At 45.7% G+C, this 26,452-nt stretch overlaps 1 protein-coding gene across 6 annotated transcripts in view; it reads left to right on the top strand.

Moving 5' to 3' along the window:
- SUSD1 (sushi domain containing 1) overlaps positions 1–26,452 on the top strand; it is a 120,014-nt gene that overhangs the window by 45,162 nt on the left and 48,400 nt on the right. For 3 of the 6 annotated variants that reach the window (XR_014773102.1, XR_014773103.1, XM_084749703.1), the window contains exons 6-9: positions 3,393–3,572; positions 13,373–13,470; positions 14,754–14,940; positions 23,894–24,003. Coding sequence is in view for 4 of the 6 variants with exons in the window: in XM_084749703.1 (XP_084605829.1) it covers positions 3,393–3,572; positions 13,373–13,470; positions 14,754–14,940; positions 23,894–24,003 (575 nt within the window). In the remaining 2 variants the exon portion in view is untranslated. The remainder of the gene's footprint in view (positions 1–3,392; positions 3,573–13,372; positions 13,471–14,753; positions 14,941–23,893; positions 24,004–26,452) is intronic. The other 3 variants (XM_084749701.1, XM_084749702.1, XM_084749704.1) reach the window with 3 other exon arrangements.

The following is a 26,452-nucleotide window of genomic DNA, read 5'->3' as shown; positions in this document are numbered from 1 at the left end:
CCCCGCTTGGCTTCCTTGTCTGCTGGTTCTTCTTGGTAGCCTCGGGGATTGGTTGTGAATGCCACGCAAGCATTCTGCCACGGAGCTGTGCCCCGGGTCCATGTTTTACCTCCTATTTGCAACAAGGTTTTTTTCATTCTCCCATTGGCCTTGACGTCAGCTCAGACAGCCCCTGGCCTTGTGATCTGCCTGCCTCAGCTTCCCAGGTAACGGGGCTGACTGCTTGTACCAACAGGCCTGGTGAGACTGCCTGCTCCTAGAGCCAAGTGTGATTGATGGGGGCGTCAGAAACATTAGATATCGTTTGCTTTACTCAGAATGCTTCAGCCTAGTAAGTGAACTTCTGTCTTTAAAGGTGTGGATGCTAAGAATGGCAGCTTTTCCTGTCTTTCTACACATGAAGTAGAAAGCTTGAAATCAAAATGAATATCACAAGGATTTTTTTTTCTGTTTCATTTTTAGGAGCAGCTGAGATTACTGATTATATGTGGGATTCTTTGTTGTTTGGGTTTTTGGGGGGTTTTGCTTCTTTGTTTGTTTGGTTTGGTTTGGTTTTGAGACAGGTCTTCTCTGTTTAACAGAGGCCTGGCTGTCCTGGACTCTCTTTGTAGACCAGGCTGGCCTCAAACTCAGAGAGATCTGCCCGCCTCTGCCTCTGGAGTGCTGGGATCAAAGCCGGGTACCACCAAGGTTAGCCCTACATGTGAGATTCATATAGTTCTCCCTTGCTCTGTGTGTGTGTGTGTGTGTGTGTGTGTGTGTGTGTGTGTGTGTGTGTCTTGAGAACGAATGTATCCCAGGCTGACTTTAAATTTATTTTATCTATCTATCTATCTATCTATCTATCTATCTATCTATCTATCATCTATTTTTGACAGTGTTTTTTTATTTAAACACATTTTTTATTGAAAAATAAAATAATCATATTACATCTCAATTGCTATTCCACCCCATGCATCCTCCCATTCCTCCCTCCCTCCCGCTTTCACCCCATTCCCCTTCCCTATGACTGTAACTGAGGGGGACCTCCTCCCCCTGAATATGATGCTAGGGTATCAAGTCTCTTCTTGGTAGTCTGCTATCCTTCCTCCGAGTGCCATCGGGCCTCCTCATGAAGGGAACATGGCCAAATATGGGGCACCAGAGTTCGTGTGAAAGAGACAGTGTTTCTTATGTATCTTTGGCTGGCCTGGAACTCTCTATGTAGACCAGCTTGTCCTTGAGCTCACAGAGATCCTCCTGCCTCTGCCTCCCAAGTGCTGGGATTAAAGGCGTGCTCTACCAAGCTCACCTTGAACTTGTGATCCTCCTGCTTCTGCCTCCCCAATGCTGGGAGCACGTGTGCACCATTGCTCTCTGCTTAGTGGTGCGGAGGATGGGCTTGGAACTTCAGGTGTCTAGAGGGCATTCTACCAACTGAACTACAGCGCCCCCCACCCCCCTTTTACTTTATGTTCCGATATTCTTTCTTGCATAGCATTGTACACCATCGCATCAGTGACAGGTTTAGCTTTGCCTGTCCCTAGACCCCACTGCTCCCGTTGTACTGAAAACCCTTGGAATTGTGTTTCTGTTGCAACTTGTTCTACCTTACTCGACCTTTAGAATCATTTAAGAATATCACATCAATACAAGTGAGGGGATAACAAATGAGATATGATCTGAATAAATTACATAAATAAACATTAAAAAAAGAATATCATATCAAGTGGTCCAGTTTAAATGGCTACAGAGACTTATCTGTGTACCTTGTCAGTTTCATTGTTCATACATGTTTTCCCCAAGAGCCGTCTGCGCCACTTCTTAAGATATACCTACTCTGATTCGTTTTCTTGTCAAACCGGGTTACTTTTGACTTCCCCCCCACCTCCCCGAAACGGTCTGTTAACAGACAATAACGAGTATTTTTCAAGTTCCTATGTATTTTTGAAATACACACTATACAATCAATTGCCCAACATATGTATGTAATTAACTTTGGAACTGAAGAAAAGGAACCCATGCAAAAAAGACTTCTGTGTGTTTTACACAGATGAAACCTGCTGTTTGACTCACTAGTGTATCACGGACATCTTTTCACACTAGCATGTGGATCTTTCTGGTTTTTAAATGACTGCTCAGTAGTATTGCCTAATTTTCTCTGTCTCTTCTTGGGCCTCTTGTAGCCCAGGCTGGTTCACTGTTCTTCCTGCCTTCACTTCCTGGATGCTGGGATTATAGGCAGGCCCGCCACACCTAGCACCCGATTCTCTTTTGGTAAACATTTAAGTTGTTTCTGTTGTTTCAATATTAAAGACAGAATTGCATCCTCATTCATATTTATTTGTATGTTTTATGTCCTTTATCTAAAATGACAAAAAAAAAAAAAAAGAGGCCCCCAAAAGATACTGGGAAAGTAATCTGAAAGGTAGACCTACCATTGAAGTCATCCCAACCAATGAACTTCAAAGAAGAGAACTGGAAAGCTGAGAGGCCATAGTCAATGTCTGTAGCCGGAGGGCAAGAGGAGGTGGGAAGAAATGATCTGACACACGTATTCGGTCTTGGAGACAGTCTTAACTCTGCAGCCAGGGCTGGCCTTGAACTTTCAGTCGCCGTACCTCAGCCAAAGTGCTGGCCTTACAAGTACTTGTTAGGCCAATAGTTTATTAAATGGTTCTGAGTTTTTGTCAGAAGTGGTATAGATGATGTTTTTGAAAGTTCAAAGTGTCTGAAGATAACTTCCTTGTGTGCCAAAGTCTGCTTTGGGCAGATCTAATCGGCTGTATCTTGCGCTTTCCTCTACGTAAAGTTCAGTGTAAATAGCCCACTATCCTTTAAGGTCTGTAGAAAACCAACTTCAAATCACCTTAATGCTTTCTGGTCTCCCTTGTCTCTTTGCAAGTGACTTTTCCCTGAGAGCTGCAGCTGCATGTAACGTGAATCTAGGAAGATGAGCACTTTCTGCTTGCTTTGCTTTAAGAATGTCAAGGAGCCTGTAATATTTTATTACCGTCCGGTTGACAACAGTTGCCACAGTTGTGGTACCATCCACTCAAGAGTAAGGGTCTGAACATACACAGTAACGCTCTAGAGAACTTCAGCAGGTAAATGAACCCCAAGAAGTATAGTTTCATAGACAAGGAGCTTTATACGTGAGCCATCTCATAATTTGCCTCTTCTCTCTCTGTGCACGTTTGAAAATTTCATTAAATCCAGGCACACCGGTTTCCTATGTCTGACCAACCTTAATTTTATATAATTACATTTGAGTTATTTGAGGGAGTTTGTGTTTTCTCTTTTCCCCGGATGGATGGCCTCTGTCATCATGAAATGTTTATTTCTGAGCTCCTAATTGCGGGGGATGGAAGCATCAGGGCTCATGGCCGTTGTCCTGTTGCCTCTCGTTGCAGAGATCAGCTGTGGCCATCCTCCTGAAGTGCGGAACGCCATCTTGGTGGCGAATCACAGCTCCAGGCAGGGTAGTGTGGCTCACTATGTCTGTCAGGAGGGCTTTGAGAGTCCTGGAGGAAAGATCACGTCCGTTTGCACAGAGAAGGGCTCCTGGAGTGAGGTCACTTATGCATGCACAGGTACAGATTCCACTCTGCTGGACACACAGCACCAGAGGGGGCAGGGAGTGTAAGGCTGCCTTCCCAGGGATTCTGCCTCCTCTGCCAGTTACCGGGTGGGCATTGGCTTAAGATTTATCAGCTTAGTCTTGATGATTTAGAAGGCGGATTAGGAAAATGAAATATAGGGAGAATTTTACACATCCAAACCTTGATACACCATAATTCACCATATTTTTGTTGTTGTTGTTGTTTTTTGCTGTTGCTGTGTTTTTGCCTTTTCTCCTTACCCAGACGAGAAAATCTGTACTATGAGCCATTTTCTTAGAGGAGTATATTCTTAACACATTTTGTCATGACAGCTTTTAAGACACAAGATGACACAATGCAAGGAATTAGGTTTTATTTGAGTCAAAATACAAAAAGAGTATTACATTGTTTCTTTTTCCATATGCAGTTTATTGGTGTATCCATATTGTTATTTAAGTAGTCTCCAGAACGTTTTTAATGCTGGAACTTTCCATTCCCTCCTTCACACAGACCCTGCCACTCTGCTTCCTATCGCACAGGATGTGACTGCTGTAGGCACGCTGTGGAGGCAGAGTCACATGGGACTCAAGGTTTTTGGTCTTTGTTTTTTCAGCTTGGCTTATTTCACTTAGCATAATATTTTTAAGGTATATCAACAATGCAGGCCTATGTAATTTTCCTTATTTTTTAGAGTTGAGAAACATTCTATTCTATTCTCTCTCTCTCTCTCTCTCTCTCTCTCTCTCTCTCTCATATGTGTGTATATTCATACATACATATATACACATATAACTACATTTTAAATTATATTTTTCTGAATATGTATGTGTGTATATGTGTGTGTGTGTGTGTGTGTTTAAGTATGTTTATGCAGGTGCATTTGACCATGTGTGTGTAGGTGTGCATGGAGGCCAAAAGTCAACCTCAGGTATTGTTCCTAGGGGCCCATCCACCTTTTTTTGGAGACAGGATATCTCCTTGGCCCAGAGCTCACCAATTAGATTAATGCGGCTGACCAGTAAACTCTGGAGATCTGCCTGGCTGTCTTCTCAGCACTAGGGCCGCAAGGGTTGGCCTCCAAGCTGCTTGCTAATGGGGGTCCCGGGTGTCAAACTTAGGTCCTCACACTTGTGTGGCAAGCACCTGTGAGCTGAGCCATTTCCCCATCCAGGAGAGAGAGAGAGAAAAATTGATGCTATCCATCCTGCCTCTCTGTTTATTCCAAAGATTGAGATTTGGTGTGCGCTATGTGCAAAGCCCTACATTTCTAAAATTTACGGTGTCGTGGAAGAATCAGACCTCTCCCCGAGGAAATGCATGTTTGTATGTCCTTGTGGTGGCCTGTAAGGAAATTCAAAGCATCATAGCCTGCTGAAGCCTGTGGGTAAGGAATCCTTGGTGTAGACAGATTTTTACGTTCCGTTATCGCCATCATAATTGCAGAAGACATAGGCAAGAGAGTGGAGAGGGGACAGAAGGGGAGAAGCCGGAGATCTAGGTCACCTTGCTTTGCAGATGCCTCACTGGCTGAGCAAAGAAGCAAGGACAAGCCTGTAGCGAGACCAAGGACTCCAGGGCCCCGTCTTCCAGTGTCTCTGAGGCCCCGAGCTGAATTAGGCTGATGGCCTCTCTGACCCATTATCACACCTCCAGGACCTATCTGGGGGAAGTAAGACGGCTTTCTCCCAGAACTGAGCGGAGCCTAGCTGTGGCACCTTTGCCTGTTTGTCCTGTTGCTCAAGGTCCTCTGTGGCCACTGTTCAGTGGGGGCACAAGGATTAGTCACTACATGAAAAACCAGGGGATCTGCATGGGGCACAGTAAGCTATTAATTAGCCGATCCTTGTACAGCGCTTTGAAGAACAAACATGTTATATAACCACTAATTATAATTACTGTCCTCAGCCCTCCACTTTTCACTGAGCCTGTGGCTCCAGCTGCAGCCGTCTCCATGGGCTTATGCAAGCTTTGATTTAAGGAGAGAAAAAGGCATTCTCCCTGGGAGCCAGGCTCTTTCTGTGAGCACGCTTGTGTGCCCTCAATCAGGATTGGCAGCTAAATTCGATTTTCACAGATAAAGGGAGTGATTTGCATGCTCATTAATTCATGCTTCAGTGCAGATCATCTTTCTGGAGCGGCAGGCAGGCTGGAGAAGCTTCTGGAAGTGCAGCAAGAGATGCTGGTTGTCATGGCTCTGCTTAGCTGCCCCTTCTTTTTTCTTTTCCCTGTTTTTCATCAAGGTCTTTACCTCATCCTGACTCGTCCTATGTGTTCTGTATTTACTTTATCCAGTGTTCACTTTTAGCTTCTCTCCCTATTATTATTACCCTTCCTTGTTTTCAGTCTGCTCTACCCCTCTTTCTACCCTTCTGTAGAATAAATTATCTGTACACAGACTGTTTTTAAGTACTTTGGAATATTTCTCAAGCCCTGTGCCTCTGCGTTAGTGGTATAGATCTATAATATTTTGAATGGAGCGTGGGCTCCAACAAGGTGGTAGGACCCCCCCACCCCCCACTCCCCCAAGGGCTGAAGGAGGTAGGACTTTTTTTTTCTCCAAGGCCAGTTTGAACTGGAAACTCCAGACAGCTGGGAATTAGGCAACTACTTTAGTGTCTGGAAAAACCCGAGATGGAAGCTTCACATTAGTGAGTCAGTTTTACTTCAAGATCAAAGAGGCTGATTTGGTCTTGATAAGGCTGTCCCTGGCTTCCATTCTGCACAGGTCATTTACCTTTTATGTTTAGAGTCTGGGTTAATAATTACGCTCCGTCACTCCATCACTGCATGCTCTTGGGAGAGCAGCAACTTTGTTGAAACACAGACTGCTGATCTGCCAGTGTCCTTTCTGCATCCTATAACCTGCCCTGGCTACTACTGCAATTGCTACCAAGTACCTGTTAACCTTTGTCCCTCCTTGGCTCTTACCCCTCCTCAGCAGCCTAGGGAGTGCCCACTTGCAGCCCTGTATATTTTAAATGGAAAAGAAAGGGTGACTGAAATAGATGGGCACATTACTCCATTAGGCACACTGCTGGGTTGGGTCTGAGTCCGTGTATAATATTCGGATGACCAACATTATTGCCGTGCTCACTGAACGTCAGCTTGCACACCCAGGGTTCTCTGGGGGGGGGGGGGACGCTAATGATTGATTTCATTTTATCCTCGAAACCTGTAAAGCAAGTATTTTCAGCTCGTAGCTGAGGGATCTGAGACTCACGAAGTTCCGCAGTTTTCTTAGGGTCTTTCGATCTGAGCTCAAGTCTGGAGGCCCTGGAACCCCACATTTCACTGCTCATGCTCTCCCAAGCTTGAACTATTCACATACCAGCCTGATGATCTTTGACATAACTAAAGAATGTACACAGCTTGTTTCTTAAAATAGCACATAGGACACATGCACACATGAAATCATCCTCCATAGTCCCCCAAACAGCTAAGTCTAGAGACATATATCACCATGCCTGGCAAACAATTTAAATTTGTAGTTTTAATGCACCAGCCAATGACTCTTTGTCATATGTGGTATATCATGACTCTGATGATCTAGATGTATTTTTCCTAATGTGCGCAAAGAAATTAGTACCCATTGAACATACAGACATTTAGTCACGTGCCATGAAGGATGTAGTTCACTCTAGGAACTTAGGCATGCCACCTTTAGCCTCTTCATAGGACTTTAACTTAGAACTTAACACAAAGAAAGGAAGAATTAGACTGTTTGTAGCAAACACACCTATTCCGAGATGCATTTCGGCATCTTTGTCGCTGCTGTGATGGCAGCGTTGCTTGCATGGCAGTCTGTTTGGGAATGGCCTCAGGGCCTGGCTGTGAGCTGCGTCATGAGGTCATTGTTCCTCTTTTGGGATCAGGCAGTGATATTGAACTTACCCACCTGAATGTATTCTAGTAGTGTTTTCAAAAGTAAAAGGGGACCCCAAATTGTAAGCCTAGAGAGTCACCTGGACTGGTGCCCAACCTTGTCAGTGGGTCTTCAGAAAGAGCGGTCTAGGTGCACCCTCTCCTTCCTCATCTCAGCCAATTAGGTGCCCACCTTCCTTCCCTTACGAATGACCACCTGGCTGCTAAGTTCATGCTCCATTTCAATCCTCCTACCTTCTACACCTTCAGTGTTGTTGAGCGTCCATTCGCTCCTCTAACCAATCAGTCAGATAATAAAACACCTTAGGAATGCCTTTGTCCATTTGCTGTGTTTAGAGAGATACATACAGTTTTTGCTTTGATAAAGTTCCAGTCTGAGAAGTAGGACATTAAATAACCAATTCCAAAACTAAGTGCAACACGGAGAAATACTACATGTTAACAGAATACCAAAATCCACATATGTACACACACATACAAGCATGCATTTATATGCATGTTATATATGTACACACATATAGTATATCTGTACACGTTCCCCTCCTCCCAACATAGATGGGATAAAATAAAGCAAAGCTGGGTACTTAACTATTCCAAATTTAGTGCAGGTTCAGTAGGACCTTGTAAGCTCTCTCCTGTGTCAAACTGGAGATGCTTATATGCCCTACAACTGGACAGACCCAAGGCCTCCTCTCTCTACTTTTGCCCAAGGTCAAGCCCTAAGTCTTAGCATGACTGAGTGGGCATTTCATCGGGTAAAAAGATAAAGAGTGGGAGAAAGGGAGGCTGCCTTTGCTAGGGTGGAAACGAAGGACGTGACCTTGCCCCTTGGCCTTAATGACCCGCTGCACCCTCCCAACCTGCTTGGAGTGAGGGAGCTGAGTAAGAACAAAGGGAGGCCACGCCCTCACGCTTCACTTCCTGGGTGTACTTTCTCTAACCGACATCCCTTCTGCCTCCTATACCGCCTGTGTCCCTGGGTCTCCCTAGATGTTAGTGTCTCTCGGGGTCCTGCCCCTGAATCCCTGTCTGTGACCTACTTGGATGTATTACTTTTGCCCGCCCTACATCTTCTATTTCCACCCACCGATCCATGGCTTGGAGGGCTATTTTTCCATCGGACAGTCAGCAGACAACTCATAGCTAACATGTCCTCAACACAGTTCGTTGCTCTCTCTTACAGGCCAGCTCTGCCTCTTCTTGGGAGAGCAGTGAAGGGCTGTTCAGTCAGACTCTTGTGTTTAAAGACTGGCAGTCAGCCTGGATTCCTCTGTCCGGCTCCCTTGCCTCCGGTTCATCTTCTTCAGAGTTGTTTGTTGTTTTGTAACACAGTAGCCCAATTTCACCTCGTAACCTCTTGACTACGTCAGGACAAAGGCTCTTAGCGGCAGGGTCTGACACGTCTAATTGTGAGTCTGGACTCGGTCCCTCATGCTGTCTGACCCTTGAAAGTTACTTACCATCCAGGCCCCAAGACTATAAAATGGACACGGAGATGTCCAGTCATCAGGTTATTTTGAAGGATAAAGTCCTGTGCATACTCTCCGGTCCATAGTTATAACTCAATAACTGTTCACCCTTATTGTTTTTATTATTGCTTCTCATCCTGCTGGGATGATGAGATCAGGCCTGTGAGGAGCAGGTTGAGCCTGACATATAGTTACCATTGAGTAAATAGTATTATGTTCTATTTTACGACCTCCGGTTCTTCTGCAGCCTAGTGCTTCCTTCCAAATGGAAAACTGTCCCCATCATTATCCGGCAGCTTGTCTCCGTTCAGAGACGTGTCTGTCCTCAGCCTGGCAAGCAAGCCGTTCCCCATCCTGTGCTTCCTGTGTGCCCACCTGGCATTCCCCCCCCCACCCCCGGCCACCGCTCTTCCCTGCCTCACCCTTTCGCTGGCCTGAGATCCAGACTTGCTCTTCTTTCTGATCCCTGCTCTGCAGCCATTTATCTTCCAAGTCTGTGCCCACCGTGAAACTGAATTTCCCAGGGCCTCCAGGGAGAGCTGCTGGCTTCCTGGCCTGGTAACCCCTACCATGCTTGTGTGGAGCCTTGAGCTATTGAGCTGCAATTTGCCTGTATCCGCGCTTGCTCCTTCCATTAGACAACGTGCTCCTTGAGGGAGGAGCTGTTGGTCTAGTCTTCCTCACAATTCAGTGTGTGGCACAGTAGGATGCTTGGCATCGGGGAGCAATTCTGCAAGTCACCAGCAGTAAATGGAAGAGGAGACCGGTCCAAACAAGACTTTTATACATGTCATTTCTTCTTTCCTTCTCTTCAATTTTATGCCATCTGTTTGCTTAGTTGTGTGTGGGTAGGTGTGTGCCATGCCACTGCGCACACGTGGAGGTCAGAGGACAACTTATGTGAGTCTGTTTGCTCCTCAGGCTTGTTGACAAGCACCTTGTCAGCCACTTGAGCCATCTTGTCAGCCACTATGTGTTTTTCAATTATCGGCATAATTAGAACTAGTGTATATTTTGCCAAGTGTTTTATTTCCAAAGGGCAGCATTAATGCAGACATTTAACACCTGGTATTTTTGTTAAAAAAAAAAAGTCTTTTCAACTTGCTTTTCGGTATTTGGTGGGAAAAGGCATCTACTCTTTGGGATGGGATATCTGGCGTCGCTATAATCAGATCTGGGTCCCATCTGTGCAGAGCATTGCACAGGCTAGAGGCAGATGGCGTCTTTGAGATGTCATTTACAGTTGTCATAGTGAACGAGCAAAAAGGAAGAACAAGAAAGGAAACCCTTTTCTAATCTCTACTTGGGTGACACAGGCGCCCCAAATAGGAATGCTGCTTGCTTTATTGGCAATTCAGGGAGAAGGCGAGGGAGGAAATAGTTCTGTTTCCTCGGGCTCAGCTGCTGAGTTATCATCAGAAGGCTGTGTGAGTGAGCAGAGATGCTGAAAGTTCTGGAGCCTTGATGGGCAGCAGCAGAAGTAGCCAGTGACACTCAAGAGTTTATCCCGGCTGACAGGCTGGCATCAGCACCACTTTTTGCTACCTGAGGAGGTAAACCAGCACGGCCATTAGGTTTCTTTGCTTATTCATGCAGACAAACGGATTCTTTTTTCCACACTATCTGTGTTCTGAGGAGGACCAAACATGTAGAAACTCACTCATTTTTTTAGGCTTCATAGCTGATACACTCTGATATCTCTACAGAAATATGTGTTTCTTCTCAGCCTCAATTTATTCTCATTTACTAACATACAGCTTGGATTTACCCGAAAACAGACAGGTGTGGTGGGACAGAGTCTGGACAATGCCAGCACGGACCGATTTAGTAAATATATAAAATCATTGGTGAACATAGAGATCAGAGGAATCCAAATTTGACCTTGGTTCTGTACAAGAGAGTTGTGTTGACCCTACAGGCGTCGAAGATTCAGGTTCCTTTTCCCTCTTAGTGGCTGGCAATAGATTTACTATAGGAAAGAAACAGGAGCTAATTAATGTCTAATTATCATTCTCATTTATCTGTGCGTGTTTGTGTGTGTGTGTGTGTGTGTGTGTGTGTGTGTGTGTGTGTAAGCTAGAAATCAACCCCGAGTGTTGTTCCACAGGAGCCATTTATTTTGTTTTTTAATTTAAAAAAGGTTTATTATTATTATTATTATTATTATTATTATTATTATTATTATATTTTATGTGTGTTGGTGTGAGGGTATCAGATCTTGGAGTTACAGACAGTTGTGAGCTGCCATATGCTTGCTGGGAATTGAACACCGGGTCCTTTGGAAGAGCAGGCAGTGCTCTTAACCACTGAGCCATCTCTCTAGCCCCAAGGTTTATTATTTTTAATGACTTATCTGTGTGGCTGTGCACAGGTGTGTTGAGTCCCTTGGAGCTGGACTTACAGATTGTTGTGACCTATAGGTTGTTGTGACCTATAGGCTGTTGTGAACTGTTTGATGCGGGTGCTAGGTACCAAACTGGGGCTCTTGAAAGGAGGGCTTTCGCTGACTCGGAAGCTCACCTACTAGGCGGGACAGGGATGCATCAGTCTCCATCTTTCTAGTGTTGGGTTTATAAGCATGAGACAGTGACTCAGCTCCAGGCCTTGCTGCAGCCTCCCTGAGTGGATTCCACTGGTTTCCAGTGGCCCGTCAGGCTAAACACACACACACACACACATACACACACACACACACACACACACACACACACACACACACACACACACACACGGCTTCTGGGGATGAAGCTCAAGTCCTTGTGCTCATGAGCTGAGTAGCCCTTCTAACTTATCTCCATGGAGGTTTTACCTTGGGTTTCTCTCCAAACAGAACCAAAAGTTATTATGTAACCCGGAGTAAAATCGCAGGAAGCCGAATCAGGGACCAAGAGGAGTCCCTGAGGGAAGAAAGAGCCGCTGTGGGGATGCCACAGCATCCTGGTCTCCCCTGGGGCGAGAGGGACTGCCCAACTGTGATGCAACATTCTGAAAGGCTGTGAACACTTGAGTCACTTAAGGCAGTGGCTCCAGGGGGACAAAGGGCAGTGACTGGTCCGCTAGCTCCTGGCCGGAGGGGATTGAATTCCTCTTCAGTTCCAGGCTGTGTGTGCTAGAGTGCATGAGCCACAACAAGGAAACCTCAAAATAAGAGACATGTTGTCAGAGTGTATGTAGGGCCGACATGCACTGGCCTCAAGAACTGAGAAATGCCCGGCTGCACAGGAAAGCTTGGATAGCGCTGTGCAGTGACTTTAAAGTGTTGAGGTTTTTTGTTTGTTGGTTTGTTTGTTTCCAACTTTTTGACATTATTGTAAAAGAAATTGCTTGATTATCCTTTAATCATTTGTTTCTAGTGTGCAGAAATGCTTAGCAATCTTGTGTTGCTGATCTCTTAGCCTTCATAGGCTTGTGGGCTTGCTTTTGTTTTTTTTAAGGTTTGAATTCCTTATGGTATCTGCATATAAGGTCATGTCGTTTGCAAATAGAAACAGCTTTACTTTATCTGTAGGAAGTTTGGTTTTTCAGAAACGAAAAGGTAGTTTTCTCCCATGCCACGCTGAGTAACTTCATAAGTGGTCGGCTGGCTGAGTCCATTGGAAACCACGTCACTTAAGGGAACCCGTGTGTTTCCCCACATTGTCAGATTCATCACATGAAATAGAAGTGCAGGTTGGGCCAGGACGGTGGTGGCGCCTTTAATCCCATCACTTGGAAGGCAGAGGTAGGTGGATTGCTATGAGTTTGAGGCTAGCCTGGTCTACAAAGTGAGTCCAGGACAGTCAAGGTCACACAGAGAAATCCTGTCTCGAAAAAAACCCAAAAACAAAACAAAACAAAACAAAACAAAACAAAAAACAAAAAAAAGGGCAGGTTGTTTTTAAAAAGCAGAACCCCGAGAAATCATGGCTTCTCATCAGATCAGGATCTCATGACTTCTGCTAGAGGAGTCCCAGGAGATCAGGGACTCTGTGGAGAACTTAGTTCATCCCAAGCTTCTCCCGAAGGGTCATCCTTCATGACGCCACATCCCTGAATGAATGCCTACCACCCAGGGTAAGATGAGGGAGGTGGATGCAGATCTTCCTTGTCCTGGGGTGGGGTGGAGTTGGGGTGCGGTAAGGAAGACTCAGTTCTGGGCCTTGCTCCAGCCTAGAGTGGACCGCCAGTGGCATCCAGTGGTCCATCGGGCTAATCACAGCTGGAGTTCTGCCTCACCCTCAGGCAGTATCTTTTCCTTTTCTGCCTGGTCAGGCAGTGGGCCAGGCTCCTTCACGATGGACCATCTGGATTGCTTGAATTGCTCAGTTCTGCATCTGAACCAGAGTGACTGGTGAGCAGCAGGGACACCAGCTGGGTGAGGCGCTGGCTCCACCAGGGTTCCCTGGAAGCCCACTGATGTGGCTCACGAGGAGATTCCTCTTTCTCTTTTTTCTTTTCTAGAGATTATGATAGAAATTCACAACACGTCTGTGTTTAACAACTCCTGTGTGAGGTGGCAAATAAGCCCAGAGAGGGTAAACTTCCAGATCACGTACACGGTAAGTAAAGTGAGCTGGTGTGCCTTGCAAATGCAGAAATGAAATGGCAGCCTGAAGAACTTGCCTGCCTACACAGGAGCTTCACACACACGTGCACACACACATGCACACTGCCTGCTTCGCACGCCACACACGCATGCATGTTGCCTGCTTCACACACACACACACACACACACACACACACACACACACACACTGCCTGCTTCCCTCCCTTCTGCTGTCTTTTCCTCCTTTCCTTCCTTCCTTCCTTCCTCCCTTCCTCCTTCCCTCCCTTCCTCCCTCCCTCCCTTCCTCTCTCCCTCCCTTCCTCTCTCCCTCCCTTGCTCTCTCCCTTCCTTCCTCCCTCCCTCCCTCCCTCCCTCCCTCCCTCCCTTTCTCCCTCCCTCCCTTCCTCCTTCCCTTCCTTCCTTCAGTCATACAAAATGAAACCACATTTGTTTGCAAATGTATAGCAACAAGCTGCAGATATTTTAACTTATGAAGAAGCCCAGGTAATCACTGCTGTGGCTTGGTGTAGTCCAGGTGAGCTTCCTTCATTTTGTAAAGTGTCTTGGGCTACTTCCTTAAACAAAGATGTTTAAAAACCCACATTGGCATTTCAGTTGGAGCCAACACAGAGTCAAGACAAGTTCTGAAGCTCCTTTTAACCTCCCTTCATTAGAAAAGAATTATTTCTTTAATAGGTCTTATATGCTGTTATCACACAGGTAACTGGGAAGGTTAAAATGACGATGCTTCTGTAGCTACAAAAACATCAACCAGATCGTAGTTTAATGCTGCTATCCACTGACTATATCGTTTGAACGAGAAATATGAAGATGCTTAGTCCCCTAATTGTTTTCCAGTTCCATTGCCCTTTTTTAAAAAGTGGGTGGGGTTTTTAGGCTACATGCATATTTTAGGTCTAACATGTGTGTATATGTGCCATCGGACAGAGTGTGGTGGTGGGGACGTGCGTTTGTGTTTGGAGTCTTCTTATTGCTTGTTTCCAAGCACTTGTGCTTTCCTCCCCCGGAGCACGGCTGGAAGCATATGCTTATTTGGCATTAGAACCCCGATGATCATTTGTGTTTAGGAGAGCGTCCCCATGTACAGTTCTCCCTTCTGTCACAGCTCAGGACTCAGTGGCACCTCGTGGCAGAGCAGACCGCCCCCCCCACCCCCCCAGCTCCCGGCTACACAGTATCTGAGGTGGGACAGCAGAGAAACACTCTCTGCACTGTGAGGTGCCAGCCAGTCTGATCGCAGACCTGCTGGACCCTCATATCTTTCGTCTTCTAAAGGTCCACGTTGAGAGACAGCAGCCAGAGGCTGTGGCGGCAGTTCACGAGGGGACAATCAATGTGACCACAGAGAGCAGGACCCCAGAGGTGTGCCTCCGCCTCCCACAAGGCGCCAATTACACCGTGAGCATTTCTGCAGCCCCTCCCAGGCGCTCTGTGCCCACCAGCTTTGAATTCCAGATGGCTGGTAGGTAGAGGGAAGCCGCATTTCCTCCTGGGGGCGGGGGGCGGGAATTGTGAGCAGGGGCTGTGGAGAACTTACAGGTCAGGGGATTTCTGCTGGTGTGGGCGGAGGGATAAGGCGAGTGCGTGGGTAGGACCAGAGCAGGCGCAGGAGGATAAATTCTTATCCAGCTGAACGGCAGTGGAGACTGCTTCTCAGCTGAGTCCTTGGAAATGGGTAGTAAAGAAAGACACTAGACGTGGATTGCAGGTATACACGGGGTAGAGGGTCTCACAGCTTATTCTTCTAGAAAGCCCAACAGGCCTTTCTTTCCCTTGCTTAAGAAAGAAGAGGAGCAGGGAGGTCGAAGGGTCAGCTCCTGCTTTTTACTATGAGCTGGTCTGGCTGGCAAGACAGGTAGCAGTGCTTAAGTAGCTCCTTGCCAACTACGCCATCTTGTTTTTTGTTTTCTGTTTTCTTTTCGAGACAGGGTTTCTCTTTGTAGCCCTGGCTGTCCTGGAACTTGCTGTGTAGACCAGATTGGCCTTGAACTCAGAGATCTGCCTGCCTCTGTCTCCTGAGTACTGGGATTAAAGGCGTGCGCCACCGCCGGCCAAGCTAAGTTAGTTCTTTTTTACAAAGAAACTTCAGGACCAGAGAGACGACTCAATAGATAAGAGCCATTACTGCCCTTGTAGCGGGTCAGCTCCAAGCACCCACATGACAGCTCACAACTGTGAACCCCAGTTCCAGGGAATTAAGTGTCCTTTTCTGGCTTTTGTGTGCAGATACATACATATTCACACAGAAAAGAAAACAAACATTTTTAAGAAGAGAATTTATATTTACTAATACTTTAAAAATAAACTTTGAGCAGCAGTTGGTGCCACTGATTATTTGTAGTTAGTTGTTCAATGTCCTCGTAAGAAAACCTACCTCAGACTCTGCTGTCCCTATTCACTGAGAGATGACAACCTAAGATCAGGCAGAAATAATAAGACAGCTTGCCCTTTAAAATAATATAAGGCCAACTATGAAGTTAGGCCTCTTAGGACTTTTTAATGAATAAAACTTATTTTACTTCAGGTATATAATGTGGAAAAAATAAGAAATTCCTGTATAACTAGGGAAACTGTAGTGAGTGAACTCCTGTGGGCTTTCAGGGACATGTCTCCTTGACAAGGTCATCAAAGGGCATCAAGGCCTCTGTTACCGAGTCAGAATGACAGCCATTCTTATGAATATCTGATTGTCCCTCAGGTGACTTTTCTACTAAGGGGAAAAAAAACCCATGCTCTTTGGAATCAGATGGACCCAGCATTGTGTGTTGGCTCTGAGAGCGTGGGGGTGATCCAGGGAAGGATGTCTGTGTATAGGAAATTTATTTTTAAGGCCATGGAAGTAGTAGTCTGCATTACGGCCTTGTAAGCCTCCAGATCAAATATATCTTTGAAGATGCACTCATAAGTGAGTTTGTGTTGATCGATGCTGTGGATTAATAGTTTCCAGATTTTGGAGTTTGGGATCCAAACTAAAATAAAGCTAGTGGATGAGGGGACATAGGGCACAACGGCCGCTGGGTGTGCAGTGCTCTGTGCTGTTGGGAGTGGAAATAGGTTACATTTGAAGGTAACCTAGTGAGGATTGGGGTTTACATGGGTCACACTGGCTGGACACAGAGCTGAAACTTTGCTCCACTCTTTGTCTGCACGTGGCACCACCGCCAAGGCCTGCCACCCCACCCTCCTGCACATGGTGTGTATGTGATGCTACTATCAGGCGATGCTGCTTGTAGCTGTACATGAGGAGCTGTACACACACACAGGCTTGTACTCACACCTGTGAGCGTGCAATAAACGTGCAAACACACACAAGCGCACACCACACGCATAGAAACACATAAACATGCAAACACACAGACATATTCCACATACATAGAAACACAAACACACACATATACACATACCACACTCCAGACATCTGGAAAAGTTTACATCATTCTGGAACTTTCCCATCTATTATGATTAGACAGATTGCCTCATAGGATCATTTACATCTCATCCCTTTAGGAGGTTAATTTGTTGACCTCTTTGTCAGTTTTCTCCATGATTTTTGTCAGCTCATGTTTTCTAGAATTTGATATGTGTGTGTGTGTGTGTGTGTGTGTGTATGTACCAGGGTAAGGGGTAGAGTGCCTGCCTACTTGTTTGTGCATGTGTAGATTGACCTTGGATATCTTCCTCAGTTTTATACACACACACACACACACCCCACACACACATCACACACCACACACACACATCACACATCACACACATAAATATGCAAACACACACAGACACATCACACACACATGGTCAGGATTTTGCTATGAAGCCCTGGGTATCCTGGAACTCATTACCCAAGGTTGCCCTTAAACTTGTTGAGAGCCTCCTGCTGGGACTAAAGGCTTGCGCTGCTGTTAGGCCTGCTCTCAGTGAGCAGCCAGTGCGCTAAGCCACCAGCCCCGGGGTCATCTGTTTATTCTCCTTTCCAGAGAACAGTCTCTGATTTCTAAACTGTATTTTCCTTTTTCTATCTAGTTAAATCCATTTAATTTTTTATTAGTTCCTCTCTATGCTTCCCTTAAGTTGGTTTTATTGATACATATGTAAATTCTTGGGGTTTTGTTTGTTTGTTTTTGAGACATGGCTTCATGTAGCCCAGGCTATCCTCAAACTTACTATGTAGCTGATGCTAGCCTTGAACTCCTGATCCTCCTGCACTGGTGCTGGGATTAGAAATGTGCCATCCTACCCAGACCATTTTTCTTTTTCTTTTTCTTTTTCTTTTCTTTCTTTCTTTGTTTCTTTCTTGTTGTTGTTGGACAGGTGTTTCGAGACAGGTTTTCTCTGAGTAATAGTTCTGGCTGTCCTGGAACTCTCTTTGTAGACCAGGCTGGCCTTGAACTCACAGCTATCAATCTGCCTGTCTCTGCCTCCGGGGTTCTGGGATTAAAGGCATGCACCACTCACTGCACGCGGCTATCCAGAACATTTTTAAATTTTGTAATTGAATGCAAAATTCAACATAGTCCCACATTTTTCCTTTTAATAATAAAAGCCCTGAAGGCGTCCCTCCCCCTCGCAGACCTAAGTTTTGACAGAATCCCTGTGACATTGTCAGTTGCTCTGTCTTCTTTGCGTTCAAGGTGGGACTTAATCGCTATGCTGATTTTCCTTCCGCTTAAATAGTTATTTTAAAATGTGCTAATGCACGTTCTCTTTGCTCTTACTTTCATTAATTGCACAATTGTTGTGCTGATTTCCCCTTTTCAGAATTAATTATGATTGTATCACATCACGCAATTAGTGTGATAGGTAGTCACACATACATACACCTCTTAGTTAGGGTTTTACTGCTGAGAAGAGACGCCATGACCCTGGAAACTCTTAAAAAGGAGTCCCCCCCCCCCACTCACACCCCACCTCACTCCGGACCAGGCTGGCCTCGAACTCACAGTGATCCACCTGTCTCTGCCTCTGGAGTGCTGGGATTAAAAGCATGAGCACCACCAGGACCAGTTCATAAAGGAAAATAACAGAGGCAGGCTTACAGTTCAGAGGCTTTGTCCGTTGCCATGAGGCTTTGTCCGTTGCCTTCACGGTAACACTCAGGCAGACACAGTGCTGGAGAGGTAGCTGGGAGTTGTTCTACTTCCAAATCCTCAGGCAGCAACAGGCAGAGAGCGAGTGAGCCACTGGGCCTGCCCTGAGCTTCTGAAACCTCAAAGCCCCCTCTCCCCTCCCCCAGTGACACACTTCCCCTAACAAGGCCACCCCTCCGATAGTGCTACTCTCTATGCATCAAGGGGGAGCATTTTCCTTCAAACCACCACAGTACATTAGTACATATTTAAATTAGTATATGACCGTGCCTGCTTCCTTATGATATTTTCATACATGTTTTTGTTGATCATGGCCTGTCTCTTCCTCTAGTCTTCTTGCCCCACCTCCAGCCTTTTTCAGAGGGGGGTGTGTGTGGAGTTTTTTGAGATAGGGTTTCTCTGTGTAGCCTTGGCTGTCCTGGACTCACTTTGTAGGCCAGGCTGGCCTCAAACTCACAGCAATCCACCTGCCTTTGCTTCCCGAGTGCTGGGATTAAAGGCGTGTGCCACTATGCCCGGCTCCTTTTCTTTCTCTTTCTTTTTTTTAATAAGATATCTTTGTTTTTAATTTACATGTCAGATCCTCTGGAGTTGGAATTACAGATGGTTGTGAGCTGTGTGGGTGAGGCTTCCATGGCCGACCCTAGGAGTAAGAACACACAGAGTGGATAAGCGAGCAGACTTACGTCATTGCTTCCTGGGTTATGACTTCCCTTCTAACGTTTTCTTTCCTTTTCAAATAACACATCACTCTGCCCCTTGTTTCTTTTCTTTTCATCCCCTCCACAGGTTTCTTTTTTCAGTGAGTCGGACAGCACAGATTTGGTTTTCCTTCTACAGTTGACCCCATTTTTTAAAAAGGCCTATGTGGGTGCATGTCTCAGCTTACCAGTGTCACTGCTCCAGCAGTGATAACTTCTGCGTGAGGAAGACAGAGTTGTCCCCTCCTTTATTTCTTCCCCTCCTTTCCTTAGGCTGCTGGCTCGGTTGGTCTGGCGCTGCTTTGTTTTTGTCCTGTGTTGCTTGTAGCACTGTTTTCAGCAGCCATTTCGCTCTCCGTGTGTTTTAATTGGCGCAGTCTGTACTTGCCAGCCTTTCTGAAACCCTCTTCCTGTTTCTTCCTCCATCTCTGCTCACCTGTCCAGAAGACAATTTCTATCTTTTCTCGCCGTGGAATTCGGATCCTTTCTGAGCCCACAATGATCTGAGAATGTCTTTTGTTGCCTTCACATGTGAATGAGAGTTTGAGTGGAGATAAATTCTTGAAATATAAACTTGTTTTTAGAATTCTGTAAATGGATCACATCGGCTTTGGGATTTAACACCTTAATGGGGGGTTTGGAAGAAGGTGTGACTTTCTTTTCTCTTTTCTTTTTTTTTTTTTTCCTTTTGGAGGGGGAGGAGATGCAGAGGAGCGGACCTTGGGCCTCACACAAGCTAAACATAGGCTCTAGCATCCAGTCACACCCCAAGTTCCCCACTGTCTCTAATGCTATGAGGTAATCTGGTGTGGATATTAAAACACAACAACAACAACAACAACAACAACAACAACAACAACAACCAACTTCTTTAGCCGTAAAGCTAAGCCTTAGTCACATAGTCCATGCGCGTGGTAAGTGCTGACTGACCTGGTAGCGGCCACTGAGAGTTCCACAGTGAAGGAGGGGACGGTCTTCTCAGGAAGCTTCCGTCTGAGGCGCATGAATGCTGTGCACCTGGCGAGTCTTCCTAGTGCCCTGGGGGTTTTGTTCTGTCCGCACAGGAATGATTTTTCTCACCAAATCTCCATCTCAGAGTGTTGGAGATTCACTCCCAGCCCCCATACACCTACGTGGAATCCCCTGTTTTCTCCTTTTTAATGTTCATGTCCTTTTTACTCTGCCTTCTGGGAATGTACGCCATGCCTACTGTGTTCGTGTGTGTGTGTGTGTGTGTGTGTGTGTGTGTGTGTGTGTGTGTGTATACTGTGCTGTAAATGCTGTTGTGCACTTTCATTTCCTATTTGAGGAAGGAGTGTGTGGGGGAAATCCCAGCTCTTTCTCTTGCTTCCCTCAACATTTCCTTTAGATTTCATTAGAGTCATTTTGGATGTTTTCAAGAAATTAGTATTAAAAGCCAGAGAATGGGTGCTAAACTTACTATCATATTGCTTTGAAACAAAACTGGGCAGTGGTGGTGCACAGCTTTTAATCCCAGCCCTTAGGAGGCAGAGGCAGGTGGATCTGCGTGAGTTCGAGGCCAGTCTGGTCTACAGAGTGAGTTCCAGGACAGCCAAGGCCACACAGAGAAACCCTGTCTCTAAAAACCAAACCCCCAACCAAACAACCAAACAAACATTCCAAAACCCCTGATACCTTGCACACACACCTCCCTCTCCTTCCCTTTTCATAGTGTGATAGAGAATCATCTCAGAGGCTTCTAGATTCCTTATTCTGGGAAGATAAAGCTCTGTAGACTGATGCTTCCTCATAAGATGGATGTCACTCCCTTTGGCCTCATTTTTCACTAGATAACATTAGCGGGCTTATCTCAGCCCTCTCTGGGAAGGGTTTACTGATGATTGAGTGAGTGGGCTGCCTCTGAGGAGCAGCTCTGAGGAAGCTCACCTCTCTGAGTGCCTTGTTCTGGTGACCTGTGCAGCTGTTGGCCTTGGCCAGCTCTGCACTGCCTGGCTTCGTGATGGCACAGCAGCGCAGCCTAGTGAAGTGGCAGAGTCAAGCATCCCCGTCAACCCAGCGGTTTTGTCACATGGGACCCTCTGGCCCTGAAGTCTCCACTCAGACAGTCTTCCATGTTGCTGCTCTCCACTGTGCTAAGGAATGACCACTTGCCTTAGCAACGGCAGCGAATGCACCTTTTTTGCCCTGACTGCCTCTCGGGTGAAGTCTACAGTTATGCCACCCAGATGTGCCCAGTCTCAGCTGATCTCCGAAGCTAAGCAGTGCTGGGTCTGGTTAGTACTTGGATGGGAGACTTGCCTGGTGACCTTTAAAGCACACCCCCATAGAAATCCAAGCACCACTTTAGAGATGTTGTGTCTGTGTGGTTCTGACATGCAGTTAGATCTGGGGGCTAGCCGACTGACACTCCACTAGGGCCTTCACTACTGCCCTATGGCCTCCTTCCCAGGTTCAAGGTCTCTAGTCTTTCCTTTGAACTTTGGAGACCTTGCTCATTTGCTCGGAAGGCAGGTTGAATAGCTCTACCCGCTTCCCCAACCCCGGGCCTCTTTTACACTATGCTAAGTGTAAATGTCCTCGTGTGTCTCCCTTGCATATGGCAACCAACCCCGATGCAAATTTTGACCCATTTTTAGTTATTCTCAGTCACTTCTGTCAGGAGTGGGTGTGGGGAGTAGAAGCCAGATGCCTTTGTTCCCAGCCCCGTCTTCCTCTGAATTCAGGCTGCAACGGCTATACTACATGAAAATTGTCTCCAGTGGGAACTTGCAGACACTGGTTCTGCTTGTCTTCTGATTGTGTACAGTTGTAGACATGTATACGGTTTCTTCCATGCATTTCATACACGTATACGTTGGCTGTTCTGCACACTCCTATGGCTGTCCCCTACCCCCCAACACCACATCCTTGAGAAAACTTTAAACACCGTGAAGATAAAGGAGATATGGCAGGTCTTCACGATCTTAGAGCCATAGTTTCACGTTTTCCAGTTACGGTCAGGACTATTGCCTCTCATCTAATTGCCTTGTGTTGCATATGTTAGCAGTAGTGAAAATGCTTTGGGCAATCCTGATTTTGACTGGAATAATTTGCCATTATTGTGACTGCTTCTTAGATGTTACAGACGCCCACGGGAGACTTATATATTAAAAGTGGTGACTAAAGAGGGTCTCCCTAAGAAAGGTTTAAAATTTTGTTAGGGGCTGTGGATGTAGCTCAAGAGGAGAGACTGTGGTGTGAACATGTGAGCTTGCGGGTTCGATTCCCCAACATCATAGAAAGAAAAACTGACAGACAGACAAACAGACCACCTTTTTCACTGGCAGAAAAGGTAAAAGCTTATTTCTTAGGAAATTTGCTTTTCCTTGGAAATTACCTTGTTACTCCAAGATTCAAAGTGAGTTGTTTAACTTATCGTATGGAGTATCTTCTTGACTGTGTTGAGGGAATAAAGGATTGCAGGAATATTCTGGCCGCAGGAGGTAGAGAACGACTTTCTATATGATGGTTGGAATAAGGCTGCCTCTTGGTTGATTGTTGGTTATCTTAGCGGAGCACAGCTAAGGAGCTGGAGGAAGGCTGTCTGCTGTGAGAGCACTCATCTTCTGCCCCATCATCTACATTTCCAGGCTTCTAACCCATAGAATTTTACACACTATTTCCTTTCTTCTCAAAATGCCTGTCCAGAGAGATGCTTCAAGACATTTTATTATGGCCCATCCAGGTACAGCTGACTGTCTACAAAGGTCACACAGCTCTTCGGCAACATTCCGGGATTTCGCTCCCAACTGTCAACGCTGTAAGAAAGCAAGCTGGATAGGTTGATGTTGTAAATAGGAAAATGAAGGTTAGACGAAACCCTTCTGAGCCTCACTTGGCCACGTGTATACGACTCAGGAGTAGATGTGTTTCTGAAAGTGCTGGTGCATGCCTTGTAATCCATACTCAGGACGCTGAGAAAGAGGGCTTAGGAGTAAGAGGCTAGCCTGGGTTAATGGCAAATCCGAGGAGGCCTGGGCGACAAAGTGAGATTCTCTCAGAAAACAAAACGAGGGGGCTGGAGAGATGGGCCTGTGGTCAAGAGCTTTTGTTGCTCTTGCGGAGGACCTGGGTTTGTTTCCTCTTCTGGCCTCCAAGGGCAGCAGGCACATAGACATAACATGCAGGCAAAACACTCATAAAATGAAGGTAAATCAATCTCAAAGACAAAACCACAAATAAATGAAAAGCCAGAAGAGAGTCAGGGCCTGGGAAATGGTTCCGTTGGTAAATTACTTACTGTCTAAGCAAGACGGTCTGACTGAGTTCCATCCCCAGAACCCACGTTAAACGCCCAGGAGCAGCGGTGCACGCCTGGAATGCTAGCACCAGGAAGGCGGCCAGAGGAGGGTCCTGAGCATTGAGAACACACACACACACACACACACACACACACACACACACACACACAACCAAAAAACAAACTACAGAGCTAATAGTACTTGAGCCTAAGTCTGTAACACCAAATGCACATGCAGTGCTCTTTGTGTTAAATACCCTACTGACCTCGGAAAGTGTTCCAGCCGCACTTACATTCAGCCATGATCTGTCTGCCTGCTGATGCAACCTTTTTTTTTTTTTTTTTTTAACATGTTCTCTTGTCTTCTAGAAGATGATCTCTTAGAAGATGATGGACTTTTCAATATTTCAGTATTTAATGAAACCTGTTTGAAGTTGAACAGGCATTCTAGGAAAGCTGGATCAGAACAAATGTACCAAGTAAGATGATCCCTTATTCTTATCTTAATAGTCATTTGAATTCATCGTTAAAAAAAAAACCTGAGTGATTCTTCCCCACACGGGGTGACTTGCTCTTCCCCTGAGCATCTCTCTTGTTCTAAACCCAGAACTCAAATCTTATTAAACATGTCTTTTTCATGACCCGTGACTCTTCTATCCCAGCCTATACCCCCGTGCTCTCCGATGGGTCCTAGCAGCAAGTCTATATTAAAATATTTCTAGTGAAACCCCAACTCTGCTTACCAAAAATGTGGGTCATCTGCAGGGGGGAGCTCCAGAATATTTAAAGACTCCCAGTGGGATGACGGTCTGCACTGTTTGTGGCGGCTGTTTCCAGAGGTGAGCACAGGTTAGATGATTGTGAGGAGCTAAGCTGAAAGAAGGTACTGTGTGCTTGGTGATTTCCTGCCTGCCGTTTCACACTCACATTTCAACGCATTTAATATTTGTGTCTTACTTTGCCCTGAAATCCACACATTGGGCATAGTTTCTTTCTTTCTTTTTTTAAAAGAAGCTCACTGTGTGGCTACTGGCTTTAATCTAACTTTAGTTTTCTTCTATACCCAAACTCAAATCAAAAGCAAATTTAAAAAGAATCCTGGATTTACTTTGGTGTCATTTTTATTGCCTAGAAGTTGTGGCAGAGTACAATAAAGTTAAAATTAATTGTTCGTTCCACATATTATGACCTGAGAGTTTCAATTCAAACAAATAGGAAAGTACAAATAAACAGGCAACTGTAATGTGATACAGTGAGTCTTTGGTAATAATGAAACAAATAAAGGAATGGCATTGTGTGTGGCCACACTTGGCCCCAGGAGCAGTTTTTAAAATATTTATTTATGCTTCATTTTAACATGTATGTTTGCATGTGTGTATGAATACCATATATGTACCTTATGCCCATGGAGGCCAGGAGTGGAGTGTTAAGTCCCCTGGAACTGGAGTTACAAGTGGTTGTAAGCCACCATATGCATGCTGGGAATCAAACTCAGGTCCTCTGCAAGAATCAGTGCTCTTAACTGCTGAGCCATCTCTCCACTTCTCTCTGACAGGGCGCAATTTTTTAAAGAAGCAAAAACTATGTTATATCGTATCAAATGATGGGAATTAGCTGGAGTGAGGTGTAGCAGGGGGTTGTGGGTATATCAATGGCATGGTGGCTGGCATAAAAGGCAAAGAGAAGGTAGGAAGAGGGGAAGGAAATATCGAGACAAAGTTTCTCTGTGTAGCTTTGGCTGTCCTGGACTCATTTTGTAGACCAGGCTGGCCTCAAACTCACAGAGATCTGCTCGCCTCTGTCTCCCTGAGTGCTGGTATTACAGGTATGTGCCACCATGCCCGGCTGCTACTGGAGGAATTTTAAGCAAATGAGTATTTAAGTTTCCATGTTGTAAAGAGCCCTAGAAAAGAAACACATTCAAGGACCCGAATAGTTTACTCTATGATTAAAATTGTTTTCCAATGTAGGACTGAAGGACTGAAGCTAATCAATACTTGGTTAAGAAAACACATTTTTTCCTGGGGAGATGGCTCCGTTTATAAAGTAGTTATTACCCCAAGCATGAGGAGCTGGGTTTGTACCCCATCACCACCTAAAGAGCCAGGGACAGCGCCGTGTACAGAGTCAAGAGGACCCTCTGGGCTGTTGGTCAGTCAGGCTGGAATCATCTGTGACCTCAAGGTTCAGTGAGAAGGCACCTGCCTCTGGCATCCACACGCACCCACACCCTACACTAAAATGATTGAAGAGTAAAATGGAAAAAGAAACTGAGCCTTTAATATGTCAAAGGTCCATTTATGTAATACATGAAATCTAGTTAGACCCACTGGGGGGAAGCTGAGCACTCAAAAGCTGTCTGCATAAGAGGATACGCACATTGCTAGCGAGTGGTCTTTAAAGCTAGGGCACCATGGCATCTTGTGCTCAGCTCTGCTGGTGATGCTGTCTAGACCCTGGAGCACAGCTGTGGCTGTGGATGGCTGGACTGGAGGATTTTCATAGCGTTGAACGAAAGGAACTTTGAGGCCAAGTTTTGATGGGTTATCTCTAAGGTGCCTAAACTACCCAAGAGAATTGGAGGGTTTGAGTGAGAGATGAATCCTTTTAAAAAAATAACTTATTTATTTTATTTGCATTGGTGTTTTGCTTGCATGTGTGTCTATGAGAGGGTGTCAGATCCTCTGGAACCGGAGTTACAGACAGTTGTGAGCTGCCATGTGGTTGCTGGGATTTGAACTCAGGACCTCTGGGAGAGCAGCCAGTGCTCTTAACTGCTGAGCCATCTCTCCAGCCTCAAGAGATGAATCTTATGAGCCAGTTATTGCTGTCTTAGATGACCTGTGAGGATGACCCAGTGACCGAATGTAATGAGACGGATTGGAGGGTGGTAGAGCCGGTGACATGAGCTTCAGTTGAACCATTACA

The sequence above is a fragment of the Acomys minous genome, assembly GCF_964271855.1.
Source record: "Acomys minous genome assembly, chromosome: 1".
Lineage (NCBI taxonomy): Eukaryota > Metazoa > Chordata > Mammalia > Rodentia > Muridae > Acomys > Acomys minous.
This window is presented reverse-complemented; position numbering and strand designations above follow the sequence as displayed.